Source organism: Corvus hawaiiensis, chromosome 17 (genome assembly GCF_020740725.1).
Source record: "Corvus hawaiiensis isolate bCorHaw1 chromosome 17, bCorHaw1.pri.cur, whole genome shotgun sequence".
NCBI classification, from domain to species: domain Eukaryota; kingdom Metazoa; phylum Chordata; class Aves; order Passeriformes; family Corvidae; genus Corvus; species Corvus hawaiiensis.
This window is the reverse complement of record NC_063229.1, coordinates 7,185,958-7,213,814: the sequence shown is the minus strand read 5'-3', so window position 1 is coordinate 7,213,814 and position 27,857 is coordinate 7,185,958. Positions and strand designations below refer to the sequence as shown.

The 27,857-nt window shown below is 57.9% G+C and overlaps 1 protein-coding gene across 2 annotated transcripts; it reads right to left on the bottom strand.

The window, feature by feature from the left end:
• Positions 1 to 10: 10 nt before the first annotated feature.
• On the bottom strand, positions 11 to 27,857 carry SRC (SRC proto-oncogene, non-receptor tyrosine kinase). 2 transcript variants are annotated; one of them, XM_048321720.1, is made up of 14 exons: positions 27,774 to 27,857; positions 15,124 to 15,198; positions 11,416 to 11,665; positions 11,097 to 11,196; positions 10,625 to 10,642; positions 7,205 to 7,303; positions 6,357 to 6,460; positions 5,018 to 5,167; positions 4,607 to 4,762; positions 4,265 to 4,444; positions 4,108 to 4,184; positions 3,782 to 3,935; positions 3,496 to 3,627; positions 11 to 3,151 (listed from the first exon to the last, which is right to left on the bottom strand). In XM_048321720.1, the coding sequence occupies exons 3-14, from the start codon at positions 11,654 to 11,656 to the stop codon at positions 2,943 to 2,945; spliced, it is 1,620 nt and encodes a 539-aa protein (XP_048177677.1). In that variant the 5' UTR covers positions 11,657 to 11,665; positions 15,124 to 15,198; positions 27,774 to 27,857; the 3' UTR covers positions 11 to 2,942. The 2 variants fall into 2 exon arrangements, with proteins under 2 accessions (XP_048177677.1, XP_048177678.1); XM_048321721.1 differs by lacking the exon at positions 10,625 to 10,642.

The window sequence follows — 27,857 nt, the reverse complement described above, 5'->3', positions numbered from 1 at the left end:
GGTTTTTTTCCAAAGTTTTATTATTATCCAAAAAAAAAAAAAAAAAAAAAAGCTAAATATTTTACTTAGACACCGAAAAAGGCAGGTAAGGGAGATGGGGAGAGACACAGATCCACACGTTCTCTGCATAGTCAGTTGGAGATCTTACAAAAGACTGTGTAAAAAAATTATAACAGCAGAGGAGAATGACTTGTAGGGTTTTAGGGAGCCCAGGAAGCCAAGGAGCATCCTTAGGCAGGGGCTCCCCTCTGGAGTTTATTGGCTTAAAAAGTAAATTGGCAGACAGAATGATGATGGAGGGGAGGCTCTGGACTCCCAGGGCCTCCAGGTCACGCTGGCTGTGGTGGTGAGTCCGGCGACATGGGTCCCACCACAAGCACTGCACAGAAACACGGATGGACACACGGACACGTGGACACACAGCCCCATGCAGGAGGGCTTCTCTGGGATTGCCTTACTGCCTTCTGCCGTGAAGGGTCCCCAGCACATCTCCTTCACCAGATCTTGCTGAAAGCCTTGGGGAATTAAGCCAACCCAGGGTGCTCCTTGCACCTGCTGCCTTCCAGAAAGAGCCAGAGGCTGCACTCGCCCTTCCTGTCCTGCTGCACCCAAGACCCTGCACGTGCAACAGACAACCAAAAGCCAACCTTAACACGTGTGCTTGCCTTCTCTCTCCCCAGCTTCCAGACCAAATCTGGCTTCCACATGTTACAGTTGTAAAAGGTTTCTCCCAGGGACAGAGATTTTTTATAATTCAGGCAGAGCTATGGCATAAGCCACCCCTTGGAACAGCTACCAAGGGGCAGGGCGTTTGTGGCAGCTGCCCATCCCAAAAGGCTGCAAACATGGGAAGACCCAGAACATTGAGGTTTGGGGGGTCCCTGCCCATATGCAGAAATGCCAACACAGCAAACCTGCTAGGAAGGGAGGGGGGGAAAAAAGGCTCCAACTCCCAAAATGATTTTTAAAAAAATCCACTGAACCAGCTGCTGCTCTTCAAGCCAGCAGGATTTCTCCATACTGCTGAAGAGCCTGTCCAAACTGATTTTAAATGTTTTACTCATTAGAAAAGGAGCCACCAAACAACCAACCATGTACTTGGTTCATAAATAAGTGGCTTGGTCAAACCACTACACCGGGGAGCTGTGGGAGTGAGTGAGAGGCAGTGGCTTGCCTGGGTCCTGCTCTGGTGGAGATCTGGGGCGGGGGTTTTGGCCACCTCGTGCCCATGCTTGGCTCCCACCCAGCTTTTGTAGGACACTGGCACCATGGCAGGGACTGGTGAGGGGCGGCTTGGGTCTGCTGCCTGGGAGGAGGCTGTGCCAGAGGCAAACACCATCCCAAAGGTGATGGGGAGGCACAGAAAGCCCACTGCCTGAGGACTGAGAGGAGGGCACAGCCACTGGCTCCCCTCTGCAGGTCCTTCCCTCCAGCACCCCTGCCCCACAGCATCCCCCGAGCCCCCAACCCACCGTGTTCCAGGAGTGCATCCGAAGACCCCCAGGTCTCTCCGAGCAAGGGTCTCTGGGACCCAGGGGGTGAAGGAGTGAAGCTTTGTGAACCACCATGGTGAAAGGTTTCCAGCTGGGCACCAACGCATGCAATGAAGTCAAGGTCTGGGACAGTGCAGGGAACACTCAGGGGCTATGTACAAGCAGGTGCTGGGTGGGAGAGGGCAGGGAATGAAGGGTTGCCTTGCCGACACCAGGGATCAGTCCCATGGGATGTGTGTGGGACAAAGCTGGGCAGGAATAGCCACCCACAGCTGAGACACGGCTGAGGCCTTTAGGAGTCAGCATGGGGGAGATGAGGATGCAAACGTGGCACAGCACTTCCAGGTGGTGGCATGTGGCTGGGGATGCTGCATGGGGACTGCTGCCTGGAAGCTGAGACACAATGGGTAGAGGGAAGGCAGCTAAAAACATACCAGGTGGACAAAATCATCTGTGAAAGTCAAGTACTTCCTCCAAAACATTCCCACACCCGGAACAGCTACATGGGCCATGCACCCAAGCCCCACAGTGGCACTGGATTTGGTGGCAGGGCCAGCCCAGGGGGCTCTGCTGGTGGGAAAGCTGGTGGCAGAGGTGGGGAGGGCAGCTGGGGGGTATTTCCCAAGGGTCTGGCTGGAAGACCTGGAGCATGTGGTGGGAGAAAGCGCAGCAGGTTGAGGGCTCTGCTGGCATCCCCAGTCCTGCTCCTGGGAGAGGTGAGATGTGTCCCTTGGGGGAACAGACATAACTGGAAGATTTGATCATGTGCCCAGGTGCTCCTGTGAGACAGTGATGGTCATCAGAGCCTGGAGCAGTCACATTTCAGAGTCCCAGAACCCAGCAGCCATTAAGGTCATGGTGAGGCCAGAGGGACCACCAGAGTTCCACTGTCATCCCATGCCGCCACCACCACCACCCTGGCACGTCACCCCATTCAAGCCAGCCTGGGATTGTGACATCTCTGTGGCAAAACATCTCTTCCAGCATCCTCAGGAGAGCTGGAGCCAAGAGGAAGATGGTGGGGAGGGTGAAGGGGCAAGGAAATTTGTGCTGATTTAGAAAGGGGGTGCAGGAGACTGGGACCATGTGTCTGAGGTGGGGCAATGCTGTCCCCCAGTTCCTCCTGGCTCACCCCAGAGCTGTGGGGGGAAAAAAGTCTCCCAAAACCCAAGTCTCTTGGCAGGAGATGCTCTGCTTGCCCTCCTGAGCTGGCTCCGTTGGTGCCCACAGGCTCCTCTCGCCAGCAGGACAGCGCCGCTTCGTTAAACACGGGCCAGAAGTCTTAATGAGCAATGGGGGAACCCAGCGGCTCCCCCAGCTGCATCCAGAGCTAATGCCCTGTCCTGCTCCAGGGCTGCCCCACAAACACAGCCCCTCGGTGGGGAGGCCAGCCCTCGGCGCCCCGTGGTGAGGACAGCAGTGTCCCTGGTGCCAGGAGGAGCCCCGTGTCTATAGGTTCTCTCCAGGCTGGTACTGGGGCTCTGTCGAGGTGAAGTAGTCCTCCAGGAAAGCCTGCAGGTACTCGAAGGTGGGTCTCTCCTCCGGGTCCTTCCGCCAGCACTGGCACATGAGGTCGTGCAGGGACTCGGGGCACTCGGGCGGGCAGGGCATGCGGTAGCCCCGCTCCACCTGGTCCAGCACCTCCCGGTTCACCATCCCTGCGAGTGGCCAGAGGAGACAGGGCATTGATCAGAGCCAGGCCAGTCCTGCACTGTGCCTGTCCCAGGGGAACACCAAGGGTGTCTGCCAGGACACGCCTCAGGGGCAATCCCAGTGACCCAGGGAGAGAGGAACCTAGCAGCACTTGTCCCTGTCACCTTGCTCAGGGACTAGAGTGGGACAGGGTGGCTGGGACACTGCATCCTGGACAATATCTGCTCACCCCAGTGGGGCAGGATCCGACCTGGGAAGAGGCAGCTCAGGGGCAAGCGCTGGGCATGGACAGCTGGTGTTGGGCACTACAATAGGGACAGGGCCTCTGCCAGCAGGTGCCAGCCCTCACCTGGGTATGGCACTCTGCCCTTGGTGGTCAGCTCGGTCAAGAGGATGCCAAAGGACCAGACATCTGACTTGATGGTAAACCTGCCGTACAGAGCCGCTTCGGGGGCCGTCCACTTGATGGGGAACTTTGCACCTGGATGGAGAGGCAGGGTGAGGGGGTGCCTCCAGGACCCCCATGCAACCAGAGCCATGTGCTGGCTCCAGGCACAGCACACACCGTGGGGGCCGATGGCCATTGCTCCGGTGCCACCTGCCCGGGTGCGGTGCCGGCAGCCGTGGGCACTCACCTTGCCGAGCTGTGTACTCATTGTCCTCGATGAGTCGTGCCAAGCCAAAATCAGCCACTTTGCACACCAGGTTCTCTCCCACCAGGATGTTGGCTGCCCGCAGGTCCCGGTGGACGTAGTTCATCCTCTCCACATAGGCCATGCCGGATGCGATCTGTGGGGACCGGCATGTGGGGCACTGTGGCTGACAGGGTGACACGAGGGTCCCCAGGGAGAGCCCAGCACCCCACTGCCTGACCAGTGACAGCCACCACAGCCCAGTGAGAGGCTCAGGCAGCCAGTGCCCTCACAAGGAATGCGGGAGGCCCAGAGATGTGCAAACTCACCTGAGCAGCCATATCCACAAGCTGGGGCAGCCGCAGGTACTTGCCCATCTCACCCTTCAGGAAGTCCAGGAGGCTCCCTGTAAGGAAAACCACGGTCAGAGCAATCTGGAGGAGCAGAGCCCCTCAGCTGCCCCCTCGGTGTCCCTCCCATGCTCACCCTTGCTCATGTACTCGGTGACGATGTAAATGGGCTCCTCTGACACCACAGCGTAGAGCTGAACCAGCTTCTCGTGACGGAGCTTCTTCATGACCTGGGCTTCCTGCAGGAAGGCCTCTGGGGACATGGTGCCAGGCTTCAGTGTCTTGATGGCCACCCGGGTGGTGCCATTCCAGGTCCCTGTGGCACAGGACATGCTGCTCAGGACACGTGTATGGAGCAGGGAGCCGTGTCCCTCCACTGCTCCCCCACCCCACCACAGGCTCCAGGCATCTGCAGATGGCTGGGGACAGGATGCAGGTGGTGACACAGAGGGGACAGCAGGGTGGGAGTGGTCCTTACCCATCCACACCTCTCCGAAGCAGCCCTGTCCCAGCTTGACCTCCAGCCGCAGTGATTCCCGGGGGATTTCCCAAGCATCCTTGGCAAGGCCTTGGGTCTGGGGCTTGGACATGGGGCAGACATTGGTGAGACGGTGGCACAAACCATCAGCATGTTCTGGCACAGGAAGGGACAACAGCAGGGTGACACATGGGTATTTAGGCATGTGATGTCTACCCCACATCTCCTGCAAACACCTTGAGGACCTGTACCCAAACCCTCACCCTCTGCCCTAAAACCCAGTCCCACACAACTGGTTTGGTGTCCCCCAGCTCAGCAGTGACTTCCCTGCAGCACCTGCCCAGCAGCAAGGGCAGGGACAGCACCCAGGATGCCACCCCGACCCCCAGGGGATCCCGTATGGCTACCCACTGGAGTAGTAGGCCACCAGCTGCTGCAGGCTGTTGAACTGGGTGCGGGAGGTGATGTAGAAGCCGCCACTGTCCAACTTGCGGATCTTGTAGTGCTTCACGTTGAGCCCCTTGGCGTTGTCGAAGTCGGACACAGAGAGGCAATAGGCACCTGTGGGCAGGACCGAGGGGCTGGGGGAGGTGTGCCATGGATGGGTGCTCCCCATGGGGTCCCACCGTGGGTGAGCATGGGGAGGCAGGACTGGGCACGGAGGTGCTGCTTTCACCCAAAAGCAGAGGATGGGGAGCAGCTCCTGGCTGCACGAGCTGGCACCAGGTGCCAGGGAGGAACGGCACAGCCATGGCACGCCATCACAACCTCCAGCTGCCTCTGCTTGCACAGCAGCTCTGCCAAGCCTTGCCACCAGCCATCCTACAGGATGTGCTAACAAGGGGAGAGGAGCAGGCAAAGCCAGGCTGAGGGGAGCTGCTGACCAGCAACTCCTCAGCATCTCAGAGAGGAGCCAAAGGGCTGGTGGGCCCAACTGCCTCCTCCACAAATCCCACCATGGGCATTGGTTCAGGAGCTTGGCTCTGCTCTGCCCACATGAGAACAAGGTGGTGTTGCTGGGGCCACAGATGGCAGAGGGGAAGATTTATGCTGCTGCTTAAAGGAGCTGTTTCCACCAGGATAAAATAAATAGTGATAAGTTCAAGGCATAAAACCACAAGGGAACATCAAGGAGCTTTTCCCAAAGGGGCATTTGGAGCCAAACGAAACTAAATTTCCATCATCCTCAGCAGTCAAACCTCACAGATCACAACTCGTGCTTTTGGGAGACAGAAAACAAGTATAAAGACTTGTCAGACTTGAAAGAGGGACTAAAGTTCATCACTCCCTAGGCCTGACTGCCCAGGAAGAACACATTCAAGATTTTGTCACTATACAGGAACCAGGGGAAAACCAAAAAATCATCTGGTTGAGGGTGTACAAAAACCCAACCAAACAAACCAATAACAAAAAAACCAGGAAAAGAGACCATCCTGCCTGGTGGTCTTTCCAGAGTTGGTGAGACCCCTGGCTTCCACCCTGCCATGAGCTGAACCATCTCTGTTCAGGCAGAGATGTTCTGAAGGGCACTCACTGGGCAGGCAGTGGTGGGACAGAAGTGGCCGTGTCCCTGCAGCCCATGGGCTCAGTGGTGTAACAGTGCATTTGGCACAGGCCAAGTGTCACTGGTGATGTGATGGCCACGTCAGCATCGGCTCCCAGGAGACCAGCACCAGCAGGAGAGACCGAGGGGACGCAGGGTACCCCCACACCCCCAAGAGAGGGTCTCCTCCAGGCCAGCCCTGCTCACCTTTCGTGGTCTCGCTCTCCCGGACCAAGAAGGTCCCTCGGGGGTTTTCGGGGTTGAGCAGCAGCCGCTCGGACTCCCGGCGAGTGATCTTCCCAAAATACCACCTGCAGGAGAAAGGCAGTGGCTCAGCACCTGGCACTGCCCCCCCTCCACTGCCTGCCCAAGCAGGGGGCTCAGCCCTGGCCCACCCACTGCAGGTTTGGGAGACCAGGGGCTGCAGCTCCAGGCTCTGGCACCTCGGGGTGTGCCATGTCCCTGTACAGCCTGGGCTGGGCATTGCTCCCCTGCCATGTGGTGCCACACCTTCAGTTAGACCAGGTTGCTCCAAGCCCCATCCAAACTGGCCTTGAACACTTCCAGGGATGGGGCAGTCACACTTCTCTGGGCAACCTGTGCCAGTGTCTCACAATCCACTGGGTAAAGAATTTTCTCCTAACATCTAATCTAAATCTCTCCTCTTTTAGTTTAAAATGTTCCCTCTTGTCCTCTCACAGGCCCCTCCGCCTGTGTAAAAAGTCTCTCACTCTCCTTTTTAGGAACCCCCTTTAAGTCCTGAAAGGCTGCAATGAGATCTCCCTGGAGCCTTCTCTTCTCCAGGCTCTCCATAAAAACCAGACCAAAAGCATCCACAGTCCTGCTATGCCACCACTCACCCCTCCACCATGCAAGCATACTGCAGCTCTGCACTTAATGGTCTTAAAGACAGGCTGGTTTGCACATTCAGCAGGGAAAACTAACAAAAAGGAAAAACCCAGAGAACTTGGAGGCTTCGCCCAGGAGCGGGGCAGGGGTGGAGGGGGAGCGCTCGGGGTGTGTTTGCTATAAACTGTCTAAAAGATGGCAATTACTCTTCAGCCTGGATGGAGTCTGAGGGTGCGACATAGTTACTGGGGATGTAGCCCGTCTGTCCTGTAGTGAGGGAATGAGCCAGCCACCAGTCACCTTCCCTGCAAGAGAACCAAAACACACTCAGTGTGAAGCCAGGAGCCCCCTGGCCAGCCCCTCACCCGCCCACAGGCACCGGGGGAGGATGAGCCAGCACAGAGCCCCACTGGGAAAAGGTGCGGCCCCACAGACCCCAACCCCACAGCCAGACCCCAGCCAGGAGTGCTCCTGCTGCCAGCCTCTTCCCGTGGCTCCGTTTGGGTGAGCTCTCATTACTGGGGCCACCCATCCACATGTGGAATGCTTTAAACCTGAATCAGGCAGGGCAGCCAGCAAGCCAAAATACCTTTGGAGCCACCTGAATGGGAAGAGGATCTGGCTGGAGGTTGTGAGACACTGGGGGTCCTGGCAGCAGGGAGCAGCAGGCAAGGGGAGGGACAGGAAACAGGGAGAAGCGACAGATTAATGGCAGTGATTAAAAAAGGCACCAGGAAGACCCAAGAGAGTTAGTTAAACACAGGCTGCAGAAAAGCAGCAGGACAGGGCTGAGGCTTGGGCAGGGGCTGAGCCCTGCCCAGCTGTGGTGTCCAGCCTGGATGCAGTGGGATCTGTCCAGCCCGGGTGTCCCATTCACAGCCATGGGATGGACACCCTGCAGGGCTGTGGCTCTGACCGTGAGCCTCCTGCTGCCCCAGCGAGGGCTGTGCCTGCACAGCCACGAGTGAGGCTCCTTGTCCCTAAAAACCTGGAGCTGAGCCACCGTCCATGCCTCCTGCCCGGGCACAGCGGCCCCAGGCACGTCCCCAGGAGCTGGAGGGTGCTCTGCCCTCCTTCCCGCCGGCTCCTGCTCCGGATGGGGCTGGGAAGGACAACAAATAGAGAAGAACAAGAGGGCAGCAGGAGGCGGCTTCCCCTTCCTGCAGACAGCAGGGCTTTTCCTCCCACCACCTGCATCTTCTTGCCCATCAAAGACAGTCACTGAATTCATCCTGACCACAAGGGAGACGAAGCTACGGGAAAACTGCAGATTTGTGGGAACAGCACCGTAAGGATTCAAGGACTTGGCAAGACAACGTCCGCAAACATGTTACAGAAAAACACCAATAACCTCAGTCACCACTACAAGGCTCATCAGACCACATCCAGACCCATCCCTGACCCTGCAGACGTGTAAACCTCCATCCTTGCTCCAGACTCACCAGCTGCTTGAGACCTGTGCTTTTCCCAGCTAAACCAGTGATGCTTCAAAGCACCAGGATAACCCAGACACGGCCCCCGGCTCCCTGCTATGGTGTCAGTGGGGTGGGGATAGGAGTGCCTTCCAGGCATCTCCTCCCACCCATAGAGCTGGGCTCTGCCCCTGGACCAGCCTCACAGCAGCCCTGGATGACATTTTAGCTTCTTCCAGCCCCAGCACATCTCATGGCAGACAGCTTGTGCTCCTCAGCCAGGGCTGTTGCCCCAGTCACCTTCATTGAGGTGGCTCTGAAGGGGACAGGAGGCTGGTTGGGCTCCTTTCCCACAGGTCCAGAGTAAACAACTGCTTGAAAAATGCCCAGCTTTTGACTTGTGGCTTCATTCCAGCTTGGGCTGCAAGGCTACAAGCTGGGAATTCAGCAAAACAAACTATTCCAAAAATGTCTCAGTGGGGAAAAAAAATAATCATCATCATCATCATCATCAAAACAAAGCATTTCAACAATTCCCTGCACAGTCTTACCCAAAATATCCCACCACATCCCAGCTGGCTGCCTGCTGGCTGGGAGGAGACTCCTTCCCACTAGCAATGGTACCACAAGAGCCTTCCTGAACTGGGTGGATTGGTAGGATGACCCAGAGCAGGGAGGTGAGCGATGTGGAGGCTCCTCCTCTCACCCTGAGCAGCCCCAGCCCCATCAGATCAGCCAAAACCTGCTGCCACCCTGCAAAGCCACCCTAGCCATGGGCTCCCACTATGCCCAGCACTTGCCAGCCCTTCCCGGACTGAACCCAAGTCCCCTTCCCGCAGCTCCAGGGCACTGACTGTCCTGCCAGGGACCCTAGAGGAAGGGGAGATCACACATCTGTCTGTTGCTGTCCCCAAAGTGCAGCAGCCCGAGCTGTTCCCAGACTGTGTGAGCATCTCATGGAGGTCAGTGAGAAGAGTGATTCACCTCCTGAGCGCTGCACAGACTGCCCAGCTTCCTCCACTGCCTCTCTCCCTGTGGACATTGCACCCACACAGACACTGGGAAGGTTGGCAGCTACATCCTGCACCCTCCACCAAAGGACTGCATCACCAAAAAAAGCCCTTTTGCTCCCCAGGATGCTGCAGAGCCCATCACAGACCAACCCTTCCCTCTGTCCAAGCCTTTGACAAATAGCAGTAGAGGAAAAAAATAGTGCAGAAACCCCAGAACTGATAAAAGGCATTAAAAAAAACCCCTCATATGTGGGTCTGATCTGGACCTCCAGAGCTCACTTTGCAACAGCCCACAGCAGAACTCAAGCATGGAGCTCACACACTGCTGAGACTGGAAGTTAGAAGCACCAAAACTCCCAAATTCAGGCTTTTCCTGCAACACTGAAACGCTGCCCATCCCAGACTTCATAGATGAAACAAATCACCATTAATAAACAGCATCGGAACAATGAGAACAAGGATCAGATTGAAAACATGTTTGTGCCACACTGCCCAAGCATCTCAGGAGAAATCTCACTCCTGGGATGTTCCCTCATCTTTCCACCCTTGGACTTTGCAAAGCTGTTTTGGGTGCCCGTGTTGGAAGGCAGCAGTGGAGGGGGAGCAGGAGCTGCAGACCCTGTGGCAGCTCCATGGCTGGGAACACTGGCTCTGCCAGCCAGGCTCTGGATTGTGCGTGCCCCCTGTCAGGACGGACCACACATGGGTTTAATGCAGGATCATTTTCAGGAGCATATTCCAGCTGGTCATGCTGCCCTGCACGTGATGGATGTGCTGTGGGGAGCAGGATGGAGAGCAAACCAGGGGGTCAGACCCTTAAGGGAATACTTGAATCACCAGAGCCACTCATGAAATATAAAAGTAAAATTAAAAAATGCAAAAGAAAAATGCAAAGGCCGGGGGGAGTGGAGAGCCAACTGGAAAGAGAGTGCAGAGGGGAGCCAGGCATGGACAAGGGAAGGGGATGGGTTCAGAGCTCCCAGGTGCAGACACAGCTCTGGATGGAACAGTTCCCCAGCATGGGAAGGAACTCCCTGCTCTGTTCTGATCACTCAGGTGGGACAAATGCAACCAACCACAAAACCATCTGGAAATCATCTCCTCCCAGCCCTGCTCCATCCAACCTGCCCTCATGTGGGCAGCAGATGGGCTTTGGTCATTTAGGTCATTTTTAATAGCAGTAAGAATGTGCAATACACACCTGACATCCACTTTTCTCCTAAACGGCAGCATGGAGGGAGAGAAAGAAGAGTCAAGAGAGAAGCTGAGACCAGAGACAGCATACAAGCACAGGGGAAAGCACCCATGAAGCTAAGGGATGTGTCCAGGCAAACAAAAGGGAGCTGAGCACGGATGGGGACGGGACTGTTGGGGACGTGGCTCTGTGTTGGAGGGCACAGAATGGCCAGCAAGCAGAGGACGTGGCTTGGTGACAAGGCTGTGAGGCCACAGTGACCAGCAGCAGGGCCAGGAGGATGAGGAAGCAGGCAAGTGACTGCTTCCAGTGTCAGTGTCCTTGGACAAGTCATCGTGTCCATGAGCATTTTGGCACATCTCTCTCAGCACCCACCCCTGGGAGAGCTGGTCCTGCCAGGCTGGGCGGGGGGTTCCACAGCAGGGACAGAGGTGACAGCTCACCACATGGGCTTGGCTGCAGGGACAGGGACACTCACGTGTTGTTGACGATTTGCAGGCGCTCTCCTTTCTTGAAGGACAAGTCCGTTTCGGTCCGGGACTCGTAGTCGTAGAGGGCCACGAAGGTGGTGACTCCCCCTGTGACAAAGAGCACTCAGGAGGGGCACAGCCATGGGTGAGGCCATGGAACAGTGCTCACCACCCTCTCACCATCCTCCCACTGGCTGATAACACAGATCTGCTTCTCCCCCAAGCCCAGAGCCCCTCAAAAGCCCGAGACCCCAAGAAGCTGGACACAAACCCACCAAGACCAGCCTGAGACCCTCCCCACCCTGGCGAGCCCCAACCCACACGGACCAGCCAGTGCCCCGGCACGCTGCGGCGAGGTGACCGTGTCAGAGGTGTTGAAGCCTCCAAAGAGCTTGGATTCAGCAGCCATGGTCCCAAAGGAGCGGCTGGGGGTGCGGTGGGCGTCGGGAGCAGCCGCCTTGCTGGGTGTCTGCGAGGCTGGGTAACCCCCATGGTGGGTGTTTTCAGCGGGCTCCAGGCTGCGCCGGCGCTGGCTGGGGTCTTTGGGCTTGCTCTTGCTGCTCCCCATAGTCCCGGGCTGGAGGAGACACAGACATCCAGAGGGCTTCTATTATTATTGTTATTATTATAGTAATTATTATTGTTAATAAGAAGAAGTTGTTTCCCAGGGCTCGAGTGACAGATGCCTGCCCACCAGGAAACGAAACAACCTCTGGAGTCTGTTCAAGCAGCAGCTGCCGGACAGTCTGGCCATCCTGCCCTTGCCCTGGGATACCATCGCCCCTCATTAACACCGAGACACCTCCTGCGTGGCTGCAGCAGCCAGTGAAACTGCCAGGACACGCTTTGGGAGCAGAGGGAAGCACGCTGAGCTGTGGCAATAAAGAGTAAGGATGCTGAGCATGGAGTCTGGACCTGTGCTGAGACTGTGGCAGCTCTAGGGCCAGGCATCTGCCATGGGACATAGCTCAGTCCCCACGTTTCCTCCTACACGTGAGTTTCTACCAGGATGGGGATTTAAGTAATGAAGATGGACCTTTGAAGTCCAAAACATGCAGCAAACAGGATAAAAGTTTAAATCAGGAGCAGTTTCAGGCAGTTTGCAGCTAAGGACCAAGGGATCTCGCCTTTATATATAGTCAAATAGTTTATATATAGCCTTCCTTTCCACTCAAGACCACACTCTATAAATACCTTCAAGGTAATGACATAAATGAAGGCAGGGAATTATTTGCAATCTCCAAAGATGGCAGGATACCCAGCAGTGTCCTGAAGCTATGGACAGAAACATTTAGGCTAGATCACGCATGGCAGGAGGGAAAAGGGAGGTGGAGACAACTAGGGAGGAGAGTATCTCTGATAAGGAAACACAAGCAGGGAAGCAGCAGAGGAGGCAGCTGCTGCCCACAGGGTGCAGACTTGGACGCAGCCATTCATGAGGTTTTGGGAAGGCTCAGCCCCATCCAACAGAGGGTTTTTCTAGCCCAACTTTGGAAAGAAGCTCGGGCTGAGCCCCCCAGAGCCATGGGTAGCCCCAGCAGCCTGCACAGCCCCAGTGCCACTGTGGCAGAGCCCTCAGCTCTTGCTGTGGGAAAGCTTAGGGGTGCCAGGCACAAGCTGCTCCCTTGTCACCCTCAGCTCCCCTCCCACAGTGAGGGCTTTGCCTGACGATCAGGGCTGATTTCCCAAAAGACACAATTTCCATCTACTGTTTTCCAGCTCCCACACTGCACAGAGGACCAGCAGTGTCCTTGTGTGACCCACGCCGGCAGGCTCAGATCCTGCCAGGGTTTGGGAAATGTAATGAACTGACTTTTTTTGTGCTGGGTATGACTCCAGCAGCCACTCCAGCGGGCAGCAGAGCTGTCCTTCCTCCTGTGGATGCAGGTGATGAGGAGGGATCATGCCCCTGTCTGCCCCAGGACTCAGTCCACCCATATCTGTGCCAGGCTTTGAGGGTCTCAAAGCAAATAAGGGTCAAATAAAAGCTTTGGACTTGCAAATGGTCACTTCTGGCAATCCAGAGGCAGATCCTGCAGCCAAAGGGAAGGAGTCTGTCTTGTAAATAAATGTACTTTAAAAGCTTGTTGCAGTAGAAGCAGAACTGCAGGGGAGAGTAGGACCTTAGGAGTGATGACACGGAGCCCCCACCTCCCTGTGCCCAGCCAGCCCCTTGCTCACCTCTGCCCGGGGCTCCGGCACCTGCTGGGGCTCCCAGGATGCCAGTGGCAGTGCAGGGAGAAAAGCAGGAGCATGGCAGGGCTGTGACCGTGTGGCTTGTGACTCCCCACGGGACTGTGAGCAAGAGTAGAGCTGCTCAGAGTTTCCCTGGAAGCAGCACTTCCCCAAGCAGGAAAATACCCCAGCTAGGGTGGTGGATTTAGCAGCACTTTGGGAGCACAAGTGTTGCCCAAGCACATTTTCAGAGCCTGGGTCAGATATTTATCAGTGTGCTGAGGAAATCAGGGTATAAAATATTCAATATGCCCAGAGATTAGCCAGGAGCAGAGCACAGAGAGGGGGGACAGTGGATCTCCCAGGCACGTCCCTAAAACAGGGGGGCCCTCGCCTTCACACCTGTGAGGCTGTGGGCACAGGATGTGCAATTTCCAGGCACATCCTGGCCAGGGACACCGTGAACTGTGAGTTCATCCCTCCTCACGAAGCAGTTTGGGCAGGGAGAGCTCCCACCTTGCACCAGGATGCTGATCTTCCTGGGCAAGGGCTTTGCTGAATGTGCTGGTCATTGATGATGCTCTGACAGGGCCCAGTCCAGCTGTCAGGACTTTGGCTGCAAGAGCCAAAGATGGAAGAGGAGGAGGAGGAAGCATGAGCCCACAGCCCTCTGGGGAACGGGCTGCAGAGCAGCCAGCCCAAATCCGAGCTCTCCTGTTGCTTTGCATCTAAATACCTGTCCTCTCTGACTTCAATGTGGCCAGTGCAAAATGCAGGCTGGCAACCCCAAACTGTGCCCAGAGGCATTGGCAGCCTCACACCATCCCCACTCTGAGTCTCAGGTAACTCGGCCAACACGACCAGGTGGCTTCAGCCCTGTGGCTCTCCACCTGTCCCCAGGGAGGAGAGGGGGCTGAGAAAACCCTTACAGCTCCCACATCCCCCTGGCAGCTGGCAAGGAAAGGGTGCAGATTCCCCTGGAAGAAAGCAGGGTTGTGCAAGAGCCTGGCAAAGGAGTGATTAATGACAGCAGGAATGCGCTGTGCACTCAGGTCCTCGAGAGGCACCAGGGAGAGACCCCTCTGCCTCTGGCATAGTCGTCAATGAAACCCCCCCAGAGTCAAAGGGCAGAGAAGGAAGTGTGGTGGCTCCCAGCACACCCCAGCAGCACTGGGACAGCATCGCAGCAGCCAGACTGCAAAAAATACCCACTGCCAGCAGCTATGCTGTGTCTATGTCTAATAAATTTATGTCTAATAAATACAGCATTTCTACACGCAGCAGGCTGCAGGGATGCTCAGCACCACCAACACCCAGCCGGGGCAGCCTGGCTGATGCCCAGTGAGATATTGCCCTGCTGCCGTGCTTTCACAGCTGACAACGTTGGGGTGGAGGGCTCAGCATCGCTCCCCATCGCGGCCAGTGCTTTGGTTTTCAGCAGGACTGCCCCTCTCCCCCTCCCAAGGCTTGTGCAGAGGGCTGGAGCCCGGCCAGCGTTCCCTGTGCTCGGCTCTGAGTGATGCGAGGCGGCGGACAGGCAGCCTTCCTGCGGCGGGGATTAGCACCCCGGGCACGTCGCAGCCTGCAGGAACTCCCTGCTTTCCGCTCCGGGGGCAGCGCCAGCGGCACATCGCGAACCACCACCGGCATGAGCTGCGAGGCCTCAGCTCTGCCGCCCGGGCCGGCCACGCCGCGGGGAACACCCAGGGAGGGTTCTGCCTTCTGCACCTGCACCCAGCCCACCCAGGGATGCTCCAGGGCCAATCGGGCTGTGGCAGAGCACCCAGTGCCGCAGCTGTGAGCCCCCCAGAAGGTAAAGCAGCCCGGTCCCCCCTCCCCGGGCCATCGGCGATGTCTTACCGGTGCTTTCGGCTACAGCCTCGCCGCGGGGTGGGGAGGTGCTGCCGGCGAACTCAGCTCAGCTCCCGCTGCAGCCTGCGAGGAGAGGGAGCGTCAGCACCCGCGGCAGCCCCCGCGCCCCGACACCCTCTCCCCCCACGCCACGGTCCAGTGCCCAGGGCTGCCTTCATCCTCCTCCTCCTCGCCATCCCTCCGGCGCGGGGCCGGCAGCTCACACCCGCTCGCTCTGATCTCTCATGTGTGAAGAAGGGATGATTCTCTGCTCCACTTCATCAAACCCACTGGGGATGGGAGAGGAGGCGGCTGGAGCCGCCTCAGGCGATGTCCCAGAGTGGAAGGGGAGCGCAGACACCCTCAGCCCACCAAGGGATTTTTCACAGGAAAAGCAACGCCAGTTCCTCCAGACACACCAGCATTTCCAGCCCTGTTGCTCCATCTCCAGACAGCCACGACCTGCGGTAGGCATGGTGGGCCACCAACCAGAGACCTCGTCCCCCGGGATGAGTCACCTGCTCCATCCCCATCAGCAGAGACAAATGCTACGGCACAAACCGTGCACAAGGTATGGGAGCAACCTGTGCTGCTCAAGCCCTGACTCATCCAGAAAAGCATATTTTAGCGAAATTTTTCAAAAAGGACGGTTTTCTGTCACAAGTGTGCGTGACAGAGGGACGCTTCTCAGCAGCAGCAGCAGCTCGGGGCAGAGCTTCAAGAGGAAAGCAGAGCAAGACACGGCCCCGCAGAGCCAGGGCTGCCCCTCACCTGCTTTGCCACCCTTTCCCAGCCCCAGATCCTGCAGGAACTGCTCCCTCTTCTCCTACAGAAAGGAAATTCTCTCTCCAACCAGCCCTGCTCACCCAGCGCTGGGCAGAGGCTTCAGCCATCCCCGAGGGGCTCCTGCTCCTGCATAGAGGGGATTCAGACCCCACTTCAAGGCCCCAAACAGTATCCCAACAGGCTCCTGTCCCAGCTGGGGCCAAGGTTTCACACCTCATCCAAGGGGGACATCCCGGGTTTCACACCTCATATAAGAGGAACATCCCAGCGGCTGCATGCAGGGGCCTCGTCCCACCGCAGGTTTGTTTTCACGGCCTCCCCTTCCCCCCGCTAATAAGTTTTGTCACTATTTTTAGTGCATTTGATTAGGATAACGAGTGGGAGCTGACTGGCAGCTCTTTAAGACGTTGAATGGTTTGTAATTTGTACTTGACAAATACTGGCTGGCAATGATTGCACAGCGGGATGGAGGGGGGAAGCTGCAGCCCCAACTCCAGGCTGCAGCACATACAAATAAAGCCGCGTACACACGTGGTGCCCATGTCCCTGCCACATAGGCTCATGCTGCGAGGCCACCATCATGATTAGACCAAAAAGGGCCAAAACAGCCACGAGGAAAATCCAAATATGCCTCAGCCTGGGGTCAGCCATGCACTGGAGCAGCGAGGTGCCAGGTCCTCTGATGGGAAAGGGGCAGGTCCCTGGGGGGATGGATGCACTAGCAACCTCACGCTGCCAGATTTGGCTCTTTGGTGGCAGCAGCCTGGCACTCCCTGGCACATCTGGCACAGCTGGCACAGTCCTGCTGCTCGCTTGGCAGTGAGGTGCCATCCTCATCAGCGGATCACTGGCACAGCCATAGCCAGGCTCACACAACTGGCCAGCACTGCCATCCCCACCTGGCTCAGCATTTGGGGTCTTCCCGGCCCGCATTCCTCCCGAGCCAGAGGGGAGGGTGCCAGGGCTGAGCTCAGCCACGCAACCTGCCCGGGGCAGAGGCCGCAGCAAGTAGAGACCAACCCCGCCCTCCCCTCTCCAAAAGCAATTAAAAATGAAGCACACTCGGCTGCACAACTCAGCTCGGATCAGATCACGGCAGGCGAAAGAGCGACATCCCCGTCCTCCACTGCCGGCGCTGGAAATGCCACCTGGACTGCCCAGCATCCCCACGCCTCCAACACCCACGCTCCAGGCTGTCTCCCCCCAAAAATTAATTGGCAAGCTGGGTGGCAGGAAACGGCTCCATCCTCTGCCCTACCTCCCTGTGGAGAGACGCTCTCGCAAAGGCAACAGCGAGGGGAACCTGGCAGCTCCCCGGCGAGTCCCGCTCCGCCTGTTTTCCGCTCCGCCTGGATCGCTCAAGGATACAATGGCCGTGGTACGGGCGGGCTGACAGCGGGCTGGCGCTGGGGGAAGCGATCTTATCGTCTTTGCAAAGACACTAACAAAAGACACTGATTGGGAGCAGACAAAACACAGCAGAGGCAGAAACCTTGGGAAATGCCGCGACAGGCTGGGGCCCAACACCCGACACCGAGCTTTGGGGAGGGAAGCATCTCTGGCAAAACAGGCACTGTCCTTGGAGCTGCTCCAAAGCCGGGTGGGTGCTGAGCAGCACTGCCGGCAGGCACGATGAGGGGTGTTGGAGGAGAGGCGGCATGGGGCTGGGAACACCAGCACCCACCCACTGATGGAGGGAGACGAGCCGAGCCGTGTCCTCAGCTCGCAGAGCCCCGGTGAGATTAATCACGGCGACTGTCTCACACCAGACTGAAAAATGAAGCGCGCGGGACGGCGGGCGAGACAAAGCAGCCTGACGGCACCCAGCCCACAGCAGCCGGCACCGGGGACAGGGAGAGCACGGAGCAGCGGTCCCAAACACACCCAGCCCCTCTGTCCCCTTGGCACACAACCAACCCCCTCCCAGCCGGGCCAGGGGCCAGCCGGGGCAGATCCGTGCAGGACCAATGGACGCTGCCTACAAGGGGTGCCATTAAACCAGAGGTCCCAGGCTGGAGGCAGCCAAAGGGCACTTTGCCATCCCCCGTGTCCCCCTGCGTGGGTGGCACGAAGTGGCAGCAGTGGTGGCCCTGCCAGCGTGGCCCCCAGAGAGCGGGGTCAGTGCTGCGGCTGAAGTCCCAGCTTGGTCAGCGCTGCTGTAACCACATCGAGGAGGTCTTTTAATCATCCTAAAGTGGCACCCTGCCCCCTTTCCCGCCCGCATCGCTCTCCGCTCCCTCCCCACATTCTGGTAGAACACACAGCCCCGGATATGCTTGCAGAACAGTTTCCCCCTCTGTCCCAGGGGATGCTCCTGGTTTTGCCCTTTCCCACGGCAAGCATCACAGCTGGGGGCCAGCGAGCAGCAGCACAGCCCCTGGTGCTCTGGGGACAGCCTCCCTGGCCCGGCTCAGCCCACTATCCCCTCTGCCACCCAAATACAGCCAGTCACCGTGTCCCCCATGGAGAAAGCAAACCCTGTCCCCTGTCCCATGCCGTCAGGCTTTGCTCAGTACAAGACAGGAAACGCAGGCTCGTCTCTGCCAGGCTGGGACCAGCCTCACTGCAATGAGTCCCAGGAGCTGTGAAAAGGGGGAGCTGCTGCCCCAGCCCCGCAAGCGGGCTGTGATGCTGCAGACCCTCTCCCTGCCCGGCTGACGCAGCGAGGGCATGTCTGGCTTGTGCCTCCAGCCCTTCTCCTCCACAACGACACTCATTTCTCAGCTGCACTGATTCCTAAAACAGGAGGAGCAATGCAGAGATGGTCACTTCATCACTCAGCTCCAATTTGGGGATGGGGGAAGCCACAGGCAGGTGTCCCCAGTGCCTGTCTGGGATCTCTGCTTCGCCCAGTAACTGCATGTTGAAGGCACCTGAGCCAAGGCACTCCAGCCGTCTCCTGGCTCCCCCCGGCTGATGGAGAGCTCTTCCAGATGAAGGAATGGCTGGAGCAGGGAGAGCAGTGCAGCTGCTGTGAGGGGCCCCAGCTACACACTCCCCACAGACAGAAGTTCCAACCCCTCCTCTCTGACCCTGTCAACTCCCGTTAAAATTAAAACCATCTTAATTAAAGCTCCACAGCCCAAGACAGCAGAGGCCACTGCATCAAAAAAGGGGAAAGGATAATTAGATCAACCATCCAAATTCACTCCCCCTCAGCATGGGGGAGAGTCACGGTCAGGAGCGATGCAAAATGCCTCCGAAAAGACATGTCAAAACAGGGAGTTTAAAAGACCAAAACAAACCCTGAGAAGCACACAAGCACATTCTGGATGTTCACGTGGCCAAGAAACTGGGAAACTCCAAACATGCACACTGGGAGCATGCAGGGAGCCTGAGCTCTCCCCTCATCACAGGGTCAACCCCTCCACATGCAGATTTTGGCTTGCTGGGGTGATGGGCAGTGGCTCTGCCAACATCAGTGGCCACACAGAGCTGCAGGCTGTGCCCTCCCTGCCCCCACAGCACCCCAAAACCAGGCAAGGGCAGGGGCATCCTGACACTGGGCACCCCCAAGCACCATCCTGCATAAGGCCAGCAGGAGAAAGCCACAAGCCTTATCTCCCTGAAACAATGCAAGCAGCTGAAGGGAAGAAGCGGAATGTGCTGCAAGTTGTGCTTGCTGGTGCTGAGCTGAGCACTCAGTTTTAAGCCTTTTCTCCACTGAGAGATGTGAGAAGGGAAGGTGCCCATTGCCACACCTTGTCACATCCCCATCACTGCACTGCAGCAGGCCTGGGGACTGACAGGGCCACATCTTTGGATCCATCAGTGTACGGGGGCATCCTTTCTGCCCTGTAAGGGCATCCAACAATTAGAGAAGGGAAAACAAAGCTTTCTCACCCTGAGGGTGGTCCAACACAGGAACAGGAACCGGAGTGGTGGTGGGATCCCCACAGGAGATGCTCAAAGCTGGCTGGGTGCTGTGCAGCCTGACCGTGCTGGTGCTGCTCTGAGTCGGAGCAGGGATGCCTCCCAGTACCTCCCAGCTTGACTCAAGCCTGCACTTCCAGCATTCCCACCAGGACACCAGCCAAAGCCAGGAATTGCCCAACCAGCTCCAGCAAATGCTTTCCAAGGCACACAAAGCCTTTGGCCTGCGTTAACCTGAAGCTGGCTTCTCCCAGGCAGGTGATGAGGGCACCGATCTCCTCCTGCCAAGTCCAGGAGAAAGAAACTGAAAGGAAATGCTTCCAAGGGCAGGAGTGCCCCTGGGGCTGGGAAGAGACAATGCTGGGCAGGGAAACTCTGATGTCGAGCTGGAATGGTATTAGGAGCTGGAGCTCTTGGCCACCAGGACTGCCTGGTGCCACGGGGCAATGCTTCCCCAAAACAGCCCTCTGGCTCCACACTCGCAAAATGTGCCCTTTTAACATTGGCCCCTGGGCATGCAGGCACCTCCGAGCTCCCACTGCCTGCCACCTAATTCTTCAGCTTCCCATGGCCCATCACATCAATGCTGTTCCCATCCTCCTCCAGGCAAAGCACCAGGACAAGGGACTGGCTGAGCTGGAGGGGCTGATGGAGACCTGGTGACACGAGGTGGCCCCTGGAGGAGGAGGGGTGATTTCTGTTCCCCATTTCTGCAGCGCCTCTCCCAGCACAGGCAGCCCCAGGCTCCAGGAAATGTGATTTCCTTCTGCTTTCTGGAAGTGAATATCAACCCCGGGTTCTCGCCGGGGATGGCTGAGGCAGCACTCAGCCCACTCTGTGCCCTGCCCGGCTCCTGGGGAAGGGGCAGGTGGCAGCAGGAGGCCGATGTGACTCACGGGTGTCTCAGATCCGGACAAAACAGTGGTGCCACCTGCGTCTGCCATGGCTCCAGGGCTGCCACACCCATTCTGACCCGGGCGGGACGGCAGCGCAAGCAGGAGGCAAATCTCCAGGGCAGGGGGAGGAAGGGGGCAAGGAACGCAGGAGGCAGAAGAGCTCCAGATCCGAGCAAGTTACAACCACCCCTGGCCATGCTGGCGTCACTGCTAAAACATTTCCACTTTCAGAGAAACCAGCCCATCCAGTCCAGCCAGGCAAGGAGCTCCCGGGGCTCCACTGGCCCTCCAGGACCAGAGCCACAGCCCCATCAGCCCTGCTGAGGGGTCCTGCAGGACCCCCGTGGCAGGAAACCTCCCAACAGCCCTTCTGACATGGAACAGGCACTGAAACACTCGTGGGGAAAAAAAAAGGAAAATGCGGGGAGGGTATGTGGGTATGTGCACTCTTGACACAAACCCAGGGAGCTGGGAATTTCCCCTCTCCCAGCTGGAGCCACGGGGACTTGGCAGGACTCATGCTGGGGTTCACTGCAATGGGAGGGGATGAAGGACAAGCCAAGCAGAGGCCAAGGCTCTTCTGCCACAGATTTCAAACACCTCCCACTTTGCAGACCCCTGATCATTTTCAAATAAGGAGGATCCCACAGAGCAAATTTATGCTGATTATTTTCCTGGGTTACTTTGGGACTTTGGGGCATATGCCCAACACAAGCCTCATGCTCTGGGGAACCGTGGGGCCACCAGCCCTAACGCACACATGCTACGTGTGGCTGCAGGTCAGGGCTGGGTGATCGGGATCAGCCTCCAGCAATGCTCACTCGACTCCTACTTTCACCTCCATGGGCATGGGTGGGACTGGGAGCAGGTCCCATACCAGTGATCACAGCATGGGACTGTGGCTCTGGCCCTGGAACACTGAGGACATCACTGGCAACAGAGCCCTGAGAGATGCTGGTCCCCACAGCCACTCCCATCTGCACCACCAAAACAAAGCATCGCTCAGGATGCGTCAGACGAAGCAACCAGGGAGGGTCTTGAGGGGCAAACAGACATCAGCCAGCCTTGGGCATTCCCAAGCCCAAAAAGCTGTGTTGGATTGCCAGCTGCTTCTGGGGTGAGCGGGATGCTCACACCAGAGAGGATCCAGCTGGGAGGTGCAGCCCCAGACAGTGCTCACTATCAACAGCCCGAGCAGATGAAAAACAAAGAAAAATGCTGAGCTGGTGTCTTTTATCCCTGTCACTCCTGGAGCAGAGAGCTGGGCTCTGCACACCTCTGGCACCACTTGCTGCAATCGTGGTGGGGAACAGAGATGGGCTGTGGGTGAGGTGGATGTGACCAGTGACACGAGGACCTTGCACCCTCCCATGGCATCTCTCCAGCCCTCGCTTGTGCTGCTCATCCTAAAGGGACAGGGTGAAGGGATGCAGGGACAAAGGGATGAAGGGCGTCTCCTCTGCTTCCCATCACCTGTGGCTCACAATGCCTTCAGCGCAGCCCCCCTGGACCACAGCACGGGAGCACGAGAGCTGTGCCCGCCCCTAAAGCACCCAGAGGGCTCAGGGGAGCATGTCCACACACGTGCATACCCCCACACACCTGCACCTGTGCAGGCAGCCAGGTGGGCAGCCAGCTGCCCTCCTTGCCCAGCTCCAGCCACACACACCAGTCCCAGCATCCTGAGCCTTCCCACCCCACACACTTCCAAACCCAGCCGCTCATGGTGTCACAGCACAGAACTCATCCTGGTCACAGTGACTTTTGCAGCTACATCTGCACCCTTCCTGATCCCATGTCACCCTCCCTGCCTGATGCAGCATGGTGCTCACTGGAAGCTCCTGCCAGCTGTGCCAAGGATTCCCAATCCCTTTCCCAGCACAGGAGGGCCCCACCAGCACTTGCCTGATGGGCAGGGGAAGGAAAGGGCCCATCTGAGCAGGGCGTGACTCCAACAGCCTTTTCGTGTAGGTTTTTTTGCGTAAGTCAGCAGGCACATGCTTCCACCCAGGAACATCTGAAGCCCAGAAGAACACTGGCAGACCCCAGTGCTGCTGGCACTGGCTGCAGCTGCAGCTGAGGATGAGGAAGGTGGTTGTGCTTCATGGAGATCAGATTCTATTTGCCCTGCCTAAGGGGAGGCTTTACCTGTGATGTGTGCATGGAGCAGGGCAGTGGGGCTGGGAGAGGGGGAAACTGAGGCACACACTGTGTAAAACCTCACCAACTCCAACAGCAGCTTCTCAGGTGCTCCTGGGGGAAACTGAGGAACACAGTGGGAAAGCAAGGTGGAGAAGTGAAACTCAGACACAGCGCTACACCTCCAACCTCAAATTACTGCTAAAGGGTGCCCCAAGGTGAGATATTTTTAGGATAAATTTAGCACCGACCTGACCCTGTCATGCTGCCCCCAAACTGGTGCCTGGCATGGGAAGGGGGACACATTGCTCAGGACAGGCTGTATTTGTTAACCTCTCCCATGGTGGAGGGGGCAATGTAGCAAGGGGCTTTTACCCTTATTGCCCAGGTTTTTGGTGGCCAAGGTTGCCAAGCAGGAAGGATGGGAGCAGCTGTGCTGGGTGGAAGCTATTTTCACAGCATGCAGTCAGGTTTTCATCCATCCATCCATCCATCCATCCATCCATCCATCCATCCATTCTTCCTTCCTTCCTTCCCCAGCAGAGGGGCCTCAGGGCCAGCCAAAACCTCACAGTCACAGGAACGAGAGCACAACAGGTCAAGCATGGGCTGGGAAACTCGGGGCCAGCCTCCGAGTCTTGCAGCACAGGGAAAGAACCACAGTACAGCTCAAGTCACAGATGTCCCTGTGTCACACGTCTGCCTTGGCTGCAGACCCCAAAGCCATCCCAGTGCCCTCCTGGCATGGGGCCCATGGCTGTGAGGTGAGGGCAGGCTCACTACGCATGGGCCCCATTCCTTATTTTTTTGCCTTAAATGCCCAGGTAGTTCTGTTCCCCACATTTCTCCAGACAAGCCCACCAACCCCACATGCCAGCCTATGGATATTTCAGATGCTGCATCTCCACTGAGACTACATGGAGTCAAGGGGCTTGGGCAGATTTTTTTAAGCGCTGAGTTAAAATCAATGACCAGCCCCACCTCACCCAGCAGCCGATGCCTCTGGCAGCCCGGCCAGCCCCCAGCCCTCAAAAACCCCTCCCTGCTCCCCAGCGAGAACAGCCAGCAGATCCATAGCCTGAAGGGAAGTCAGCGCAACACGCAGATTTGCAGGTCCTGGTTCCTGGCCCAGGTTCAAACCACATTTGTTCCTGAAATCTGTTTCAGGGTTTTCTTTGCAAAGCATGCGTGTGCAGAGCCATGTGCACGGCGGCACCGGTTCCCAACACAGCCAGCGCCGAGGTCACTGCGCCAACCTGGGACCGAGCTGGGGGCCTGGGTGCCCCTCCTAAGCACACTCTGGGCAAGTCTGGAACTAGATGATCAGGGGAACTGGGAAGGAGATGAGCTTTAAGGTCCCTTACAATCCAAACCACCCCATGATTCTGAGATATACTGGACTATCTCCCAGTTTGCTGCCCATTTAAGCGATGAGGAAGCAAAGGCTTTAAAACAGCCCCGTGACACACGGCATGTTTTTTTGCTGATGGGTGGAAACTTCAGCAAGACATGAGTCCCGGGGAGCTGGACTGCACCACCCACAGCTACAGGCGGTTGGGAAGAGGAGCTCGGACTGGAAACAGTGACAATCCGCGCTCCTGTCCCAGGAACAGCTATGCATGGATGGTTATTTCCATCCAGAGGTCCGAGCCGCTCTCTGGGCATGGGATTAAAGGGCTCCCTTCTGCAGAGAGCAGTGCAGGGATGTGCTGCTGTCTGACAAGGCCGTTTCCGATGGGATGCACGCTGGACACATCTCCAGGCGGGCTTTGGAGTGAGATGTGGAGCACTGCTGAAGTGAGCTCAGATGGGAAATTGTTCCAAGAGATAAAGAAACAAGTTGGAAACCAAGCTGCAAAATAGACAGCACAGGAAACAATAGTGCTTCAGATAGGCTTTCCAATTTCCCACAGCTGTGCCAGGAGTCCAGTGCTTTGTCCCAGGGATGCTCGTGGGTTCCCCCACTTAGACATGCTGGGAGGAGGTGCAGGCTGCTTGCTCACTCCTGCCTCTTCTCTTTCAAGATCTTACAGGCATTTGCTGGTTGTTTAAATGAGAGGTTGGGGACCAAGTCCTTCAGGTCTCATTAGATTAGAGTTTAGCTCTGCGATGACTTCAAAGGCCAGGCAGGATCCTGCACCAGTAACAGGGAGAGGCAGATGGGATTTGGAAGCGTGGGAGCCCCATGGTCCATCCCCTGCTTGCTTCAGTGAGTCCAGTGAAATGATGTTGCTTTGCAGGAGCTGCCCAGGATGCTGCTAAAGGCCATCCCTGCCTCAGGATCTCTGATGTCCCCTCCGTGCCACCAAGGCAGAAAAGGACCCTCTTGTCTCTGCAGCAGAGCCTCCAGACTGGTCGGTCACCGCAGCGCTCTCCTCATCTCATCCCCCAGCTCTCCAGCAGGGGCTGGGACGGCCCTTTCTGCCTCCCCGCGGAACCTCCACGATTTTCCATCACTCTGGCACAAAGTCATTAAAGGGCAGAGCTATCATTAGGGCATCTCCATCACACAGGGAGCACTGCAAGGCCACTAACGATCGAGACAGGGAACATTGGACTTCCCTTCGCTGCTGCTGCGGAGACCATAAATAACCCTGTCTTGGGCTGTTTTGGTAGAGCCAGGTGTTTGGAGGAGCCCCTGCCCTGCTGCTCCCAGGTCAAAGCTTGGAAGTGAGAATTGACCCTCGATCTCCCAAGCAAAGGCGTTCTTTCCTGATATATAAGCATTAACTGGCTAATGATTACAGGGACACAGCTCCCCGGGGAGCCAGCACACGAGCCTGGGCTCAGACACCGAGTGCCAAGGTTTTGCTCTGGCTAGGTCCAGAGCCAGCTGAAGCTGATGGCTTAGCATAGGTAAGCCAGGATCAAACTCTATGGCAAGGGTGTCAGGAGGAGCCCCACAGTGGAAATGACAGAAAGGATATTGCTCTAAAGTGCAAGATTGCTGATGTCTTCCTGCACATCCCTTTCCTAATGCCTTCCTGGGCAGCCCTGTGACTGTGTGACCAACACCTGCTGCATGGGGGCCTGGGCACATGATGAGCCACTGCGTTCTGAGGGGGGTCTTCAAGCCTGGCAAGGACAAATGGGTTCCCATCATTAATGGCTGGGTCTTGGGAAGATTTGTCACAACTCGGTTCTCGCACTGGTCGTGCTGGCAGTGGGTATCTCCTCTATAGGAGAGGAGAAGAGAGGAGAGCAACAGAGACCCCCAGCACCTCCTCCTCTGGGAGGACCAGCTGGGGAGGAGAAAGAAAAATCAAGTCTTTTGTTGCCACCTTCATGCAGTTTGATAGAGCACTGCTGCCTATGTGCTGTCCTGTCCCTGTCCCTGCTGCACAGGCAGGAGCTCACCTCAGGGGAACCCTGTGCTCTGCACCCTCCACTGTCCCCAGCTCCTAATGCCACAGTGCGGTGGAACCTGTCTTGAGGGACCCCCCCGGCTGCATGTCACATCATGTCCCTTCCATTGCATCACTTCTGGAGAGCCAGGAGGATGGGCCATGGCACACACAGGGCAGCACAGCCTGCTCCCTGCCACCTACAACTGCTGCTCAACATCTTTGGGACCAGGACCAGGACCACAGTCACTTCCTGGCACCAAGTCCAGGGCTGAGCCCTGGCACACTACAGCAGCCACCAGGGTGAGGAAGGGCCAGGGAAAAGTGCACTGTGCAGGGCCAGCAAAACACAGGGAGATGCAGCAGATCCCCACTCAGTCCAGCAGGTCTCACACGAGGCTGCACAGTTTCCTGACAGGATGCCCAGCACCAGAGAGGACCATGCCAGGATCAGCACCACAAGACGCCAGCCCCCTACCACACCTGTCCCCATGCATACAGCCCTGGGCAGCGGCCTCATCCCTGCAGGCTGCCTCCTGTGTCCATCCCAAGTGGCCCCAGGATGCAGCACAGCCTGTCTGGGCACTGAGCAGGATAAAACCTCATCCCGATCCCAGTGTGGCTCAGAGCAAAACCCACAATGCTCTTCCATGGCACTGGGGGCTGTGACAGTGGGGACACGCCACTACCACCACTTGCAGCCACACATGGAGGTTGGATCGCCCAGGCTGTAATGGGGAACTTCCCGACTGGATGAAGTCTTAAATCGGAGAAGCCGGGGCTCTGCAGTCGCCCAGCAGAAGAGCAAGCCGGGCACGGCAAGGGGCAGGCGAGGGGCACGGCGAGGGGCACGACTTGCCAGGTCCACCAGGGCTGGACACTGGCCCCAGAATCACCGGTGAACAAACACGACAAGGGAAGCAGATCACGAGACATCAAAGCAGGGGGGCGATGAATATTTCATGTCCTGGCCTACATACAGCCCGGCTGTCCCCGCCCTGCGCTCCCGGGGGTCCCCCACAGCCCCTGAGCACAACAAAGGGGAGTTGCAGGCAGGCGGGGCCGCCCCGCCGGACCCCCTGCGTCCCCAGCTCGACCCCGCCAGGCAGTGACAGCCCCAGCCGGACCCACGGGTGACCCACCAGACGATGTGCATCCCGCCGGACCCACAGCCGCCCCACCGACACCCGGCGCCTGACCGCCAGCATCCTTGAGGGGACCCGCAGCCAGCTCTCCGGGCTGCGGGTATCCCACGCTGCTGGACCCACAGCTGCCCCACGGCAGCCTGGGCATCCTTGGCTGGACCCATCGCCTCCCTGCCAAACTGCCAGCAACCCCGATCGGACCCACAACCAGCTCGCGCCACCGCGGGCATTTCCCCGCCGACCCGGCGGACTCCTCTGCGGGCATCCCACTGCGGGCATCCCACTGCGGGCATCCCCCCGCAGCCCCGCCGGTCCCCGCTGCGGATATCCCCCGCCGGACCCCACGGCCGGACCCTGGGTATCCCCCGCCGGATCCACTGCCGGACCCCGGGCACCCCCCGCCGGACCCCACTGCCGGACCGTGGGACCCCCCGCCCGCCCCACAGCGGGGCTCCCCCGCCGCCGCCGCCACTCACCTCCCGCCTGTCCGCGCAGCGGGGCCGCCCCCGCCGCTCGCCTCCAGCGCTCGGCCCCGGCTTTGTCTCCGCGCCGGGGGCGCG

Excerpts from the sequence above, each read along its gene's own strand:
- SRC (XM_048321720.1), bottom strand. The coding sequence starts at position 11,656 with ATGGGGAGCAGCAAGAGCAAGCCCAAAGACCCCAGCCAGCGCCGGCGC. Across the intron at positions 4,763-5,017 it reads GCTGGTGGCCTACTACTCCA|AACATGCTGATGGTTTGTGC; the intron begins GTGGGTAGCCAT and ends TTCCTGTGCCAG. Across the intron at positions 3,152-3,495 it reads GGGCAGAGTGCCATACCCAG|GGATGGTGAACCGGGAGGTG; the intron begins GTGAGGGCTGGC and ends GGCCACTCGCAG.